Source organism: Pteropus alecto, unplaced genomic scaffold (assembly GCF_000325575.1).
Source record: "Pteropus alecto unplaced genomic scaffold, ASM32557v1 scaffold98, whole genome shotgun sequence".
Lineage (NCBI taxonomy): Eukaryota > Metazoa > Chordata > Mammalia > Chiroptera > Pteropodidae > Pteropus > Pteropus alecto.
The window spans coordinates 15,499,233-15,504,763 of record NW_006443570.1 but is presented as its reverse complement, the minus strand read 5'-3'; the positions used below and the strand labels follow the sequence as shown (position 1 = coordinate 15,504,763).

The window sequence follows — 5,531 nt, the reverse complement described above, 5'->3', positions numbered from 1 at the left end:
ACCTCCCACTTTGTTTTTTATCTTAGATCTACAGTTCATTATAGTCAATGTTATTTGACAATCTTTTTGCCAACGTTTCTACGATCATTTCTTGGTTGGATGAAGTTTATTCTCTAAGTTCTTCAGGAAGGATTCATGGGATTGGTCTTCCCTGAATTCTTTTATATACAAAATTGTTTATCTTCATTCTTCATTCTTAAAGGACTGTGTGGCTGCACAGTAAAGCTAACATATTATGGCTCACACTTCTTTCCAGGGCTCTTTTGTTGGTGTATCTCTAATCTTTTCTGACATGAAACATTCTTCTGAGAAGGCTGATATTTTTTTGAAGTGACTCCGTCTTTTTGTGTGGCTGCTAATGGATTCTCTATCTTTACAATCCAACATACATATTGGGTTACATCTCAGTGTTGATTATTAAGTGTTACATTTCCCAGACACATGGTAGGCTCCTATGATATATAGATTCTATATGTTCTATTGGATTATAATTTTAAATATTTACAGTGTTCAGTTGTTCTAATATTTTCTTTCTAAACATATTGTGAAATGAGAAAAAGGGACACCAAATTTTGCTAGAATGGTTTTGGTTACAGCAATGTACTGAAGCTGGCTTATACTGGCTCACAAGAGCCACCTGTTAAATTCCCAGGGATGTTAGGAGCCTGTTGATGTCACGTAGGTAGCTTGAAATCTGACACGATGGGACTTTTACCATAAAATCGGTTCTAAGATTAATAGTCCAATTCATATTACCCTTTGTTAATTTAAGCAGATTTTTGAGCACTTTATAAAAAGAAATTCATACAGTCATATAGTTTATTGCTGTTCCAAGTGTGGATGAAGATGTTCTTTTCACAGGATATAGCAACAACTCTGAAGCTAGTTATCTTACAAGGGTCTATTGTTAGAAATAATGCTTTTATGATTCGGAGTAGTCATTCTTTTTCTGAAACTGCAGAGACAGAAGGAATATTTTAACTCTATCAACTTTTCTTAGATTGAGGTCTTCCTGTCAAGGAGAAAGCATCAGAATATACAGATGTTTCCTGGCCCTGGAAGCCAGACAGAGCAGAAGATTGTTGGAAATGGCTGGCTCAGCTGCCCTTGGATCGATCCCAAACACGATGTCTCTTTCCAGGCCTGAAAACCGACGAACAGTGTCCAGCAAGATGCGACTGGCCGAAATAGATGTATCATTGTTCTGAGACATTCTTCTCTTCTTCATTGCTTTTTGAAAGTTATAGGAATATTTTGTCACTTCCTGTGTTTTGCTAAAAAGCACAGCAATATCTTCAGGGGAATAACCACTCCTCAAGAAAAACTGGCACTTCTCTGCTACATAGGTCATTATCTTTGTTATGTTCAAGCACTTCTTAATCTCACAGCTGCCTGGAACACCCTGAGCCCATTCAGCTTCATGGAGTATCTCCAGGGACCCAGGGGGAATGTTAGGTGGCGGCATTTCTTTGATCTTCTGCGTTACCTCCTGTAGGTAATTGGCTATTGGATCTGCATTGCGGACCACTCTGTTGAGCTCTTCTCTTGAATTCTGGTCTGAGATTTCGGGGAGGCCACTGTCATAATCTGTGTGACTGGTCTGAAAGTAGTCCAGAAAGATCCAGAGAATTCCTGGGCAACCCTTTCTTCTTTGAGTAATGGTTTTTGCTCTCTCATACCAGTTCCCATCTTCCATGCGGAAATTCTGAGCTTCATCGATGATAATGTGTTGAATCTTTTCGACATTAAGGTTAGCCATGAAGGTTTTCCGGGTCACTGCACGGCAGATATTTTTATTACTGTAAAAATGAAAAATGACACACTTAGGTTCTCTCCAAGTAAATAAAGGAGGAAAATTACTCTATCATACTCCTATGAGCATAGGACTGTTGTTACAGATCATTTTACCATCCATCTCTCAAAGAGCATGGTGATTTGGGTGGAAGGGGATATGGAGTGAATTCAGACTGAACCTCACTTGGTGACAATGAAATCCAACTGCTTACCTAATAAAGTCCTTCAGAGGCTGGTTCTCACAAATGTAGAGAATTTCATTTTCTTTACATCCAAAGTTATTCTTGATCTTCTTTATGATCATCATGGCCATGATTGTTTTCCCTGAGCCAGGTAAGCCATGGATAAACAATTCTCTGTTCTTGCGGAGGTTTTTTGAAAGGATCTCATACTGTTGGACTGTAAGCAGATTTAAAATCTCACAGCCGAGCCGGTCACTCAGGAAAGACCTGAAGCTGAGCAAGACAATCACAAGGGACTGCAGCAAGGCTTCCATTTGCTGGATGTCTGCAAGGTCATAGGACTCGGGGTAATCAATTAGAGAGCCTGAACCTTCAAAGGACTCTGTTTTGCTCTCAGGACTCAGATGGAGGACCCTGGTCATGACGCACAGCTTCCCGGCGTAGCCCCCCGTGTTCACCAGCTTTTGCTTCAAAGTAAAGGCAGTACGGGTGCAGTACAACTGCCCATCTGCATTCTCCTCCCTGAGAATGGTGTAGAGCATGGGGGGGCTGTTCTGTGTTACCAGCAGAGCATCACAGATGACTCCCTGCTTCTCTTGCAAGTTCAGGTCCACAGCCCAGCTTCTAGAAAGGATCAAAAGTCCCCGAGAGAAAAGATGTATTTGCTTATTTATTAATTCCTCCAGACCCTCATGCTCTGAGGACAGCTCCTTCCAAAGGGATTCAGGAGTACATAGCAAACCTTCCAATGGCACTAGATATGGAAACAATTATGAATTTGAGGTCAATATATTTATTTTTATAATTAATTTTAATTAATAAAATTATTTATTATACTTATACTTAATTATAATTAATCTCATGATATATTACAGATTTTTGTATATATATTTTTAGAGATAATAAGTATTTTATTAAAAATTTAGATTGAATGGAAAATTCCTTAAAAAATACGATTTATCAAAATAGGAATAAGGAACAAATTTGAATAGTGATATAACTGTTAAAGAAATTAATCCATAATTTAAAGCCTTCCCACAAAGAAAACCCTAGGCCCAGGTGGCTCCAAGGGTAATTTATAGCAAATATTTAAGGAAGAAATAATCCAAATAACTTCAATGAATTCTTCCAGAAGACAGAAAAAGAATATATACTCTTATATCATATGGAATAGCCATTTTAATTAGCATTGTCACCTTATTAAGTTTAAAATATATTCTCATTTTCCCAAATCCATGTATCTTGTGAATAGACCAAATAGATGGTTTAAATGAGATATAACAAGAATAATCGCCCCTGGATTTTTCAAGTCTTCAATGGTGGCACTAATACCTGTGTAGTCTCTTTACCTCCTTCCTCAAGATGTGGTATTGACTTTATATTTTGGGGGAGAGGTGCTGAGATTTTTTGACTATGCCTTTTCTTACTTTATGGATTAGGGAGTCAAAGCAGGATTCTGCCAGTTGATAAATATATCTATTCCAATGACACACTCAAGAACTGGATGAATAATCACAGCACATCTGTGATTACTTCCAAAGGCAAACTTGGGCAAAACCTTGTAAGCCTCTCTCCACTGGTGGATTAGAGTAAGTAATCTTCTGGGTCCCAGAGGATTTGTATATATTCTTTCGTAAATATTATTATCTTACGATAAAGGAAAAGGCGGCTGGAAAGTCTGGCACACTTCATCTAAACCTTTGTGCTTATTATATTTATGACCTTGGGAAATTTATTAGTTTCTCTAAGACTCTGTTCTTTCATCTATAAAACAAACAAACAAACAAACACATTAAAAATAGCACATTTCCCATGGTGAGGAATAAATGAAATAGCATAAGATATCTGGTTCATTGTAGCTGCTTGGGACCTGTTAGTTCTGTTTCCCTTCCTACTCTCAAAGTATTTGAATCTCAGAATTTCCCCAAACAGGCTCTATTGATGGAGACAGAAGCCCTCTCAGGAAGAATGTGCTCATTAAATATTTGTGGAGACAGTGGGGCCATGTTAAATCTTTTATCAGCAGAGAATCCCCTGTGGCTGTGGTCCTAAACTGGGAGACCCTGATGTTAGGCTCTGAGCTACCTATCTCTTCTGAAGTAGAACTCTAGCATCACTCACATACAAATCAATGGGAGACTGCAGGCATCATAAGAGCCTCCCTTTTGCCACAAGGGAGCAAGGAATGATTATGTGACATGAGAATAAATTCGCTCTGTAGGGTGTTAAACTTATTTCAATGATCATATGTTCCAAAGGAGGGAGGGTGATGAAGAGATTGTTTTCATCCTGATGTGGTGATGTCAGATCACAAACCAGAATTAAGATTTATAGTGGTAATTTTAAATGAAATTACCCATATCTCATTGGTAATTGTTTACTGTTCATTGTTGCTGGTGCTTTCTCACTTGTACTAGGTGGTCATACAACTTGATTATGCCTGCAACCTGGGTGATAGCAAATGGGAGATGGTTTTCATTATGGGATACATCCAGATTTTAGAGATGTTAAAAGGTGGAAGAAACACATATCATAGAATAGTATAAAGGTATGTTTAAAATACAACTTTAGAAACCAAAGGAAGTATAAAATTAAAAAAAATAAAAACCTCATTTGTTGATTGTACTAGGGAGTTTACACAATTGTGTATGACAGATATATTTTTTAACAAAAAGTAAAAGTCCAGGACCGGATGGCTTCACCAGTGAATTCTACCAAACATTCAAAGAAGATTTAATATCTATTCTCCTCAAATTCTTCCAAAAAATTGAAGAGGAGGCAATACTTCTCCAACTCATTTTATGAGGCCAATATTATCCTGATACCAAAACCTGGTAAAGATAACACACACACAGAAAAAACTACAGACCAATATCTCTCATGAACTCAGATGCAAAAATCCTAAATAAGATACGAGCAAACCAAATACAGCAACATGTTAAAAAGATTATACACCATGATCAAGTGGGCTTCATCCCAGAGGCACAGGGATGGTTCAACATAATGCAAATCGATTTTTGTGATACACCACATAAACAAATTAAAAAATAAGAATCATATGATCATATCAATAGATGCAGAAAAAGCCTTCAACAAGATACAACATCCATTTATGGTCAAAACACTTAAAAAAATCGGTATAGAAGGAAAGTACCTGAACATAATAAAGGCTATATATAACAAACGTTCAGCCAACATTACAATTAATGGTGAAAAACTAAAAACCTTCCCTCTAGATAAGGAACAGGGTAAGGCTGTCAACTATTGCCACTGTTATTCAATATAACATTGCAGGTCCTAGTGAGTGCAATCAGGCAAGAGAAAGATAGAAAAAAGGCATCCAAATAGGAAAGAAAGAAGTCAAACTGTCACTATTTGTGGATGACGATTCTCTATATAGAAAACCCTAAAGACTGCACAAGAACACTACTAGAAACAATAAGCAAATATAGTAAATTTTCTGGATACAAAATCAATGTTCAAAAATCCATAGCGTTCCTATACTCTAATAATGAAGTGTCAGAAAAAGAAGTGGAAAAAATAATTCCTTTTGCA

At 37.1% G+C, this 5,531-nt stretch overlaps 1 protein-coding gene across 3 annotated transcripts in view; it reads right to left on the bottom strand.

Moving 5' to 3' along the window:
- Positions 1–397: 397 nt before the first annotated feature.
- Positions 398–5,531, bottom strand: part of SLFN11 (schlafen family member 11) — a 20,975-nt gene continuing 15,841 nt past the window's right edge. For 2 of the 3 annotated variants that reach the window (XM_006924950.3, XM_015599161.2), the window contains 2 exons: positions 2,007–2,730; positions 398–1,799 (listed from right to left, as the gene is read on the bottom strand). In XM_006924950.3, coding sequence (XP_006925012.2) covers positions 1,016–1,799; positions 2,007–2,730 — 1,508 coding nt within the window. In that variant the 3' untranslated portion in view covers positions 398–1,015. The remainder of the gene's footprint in view (positions 1,800–2,006; positions 2,731–5,531) is intronic. The other variant, XM_015599160.2, reaches the window with a different exon arrangement.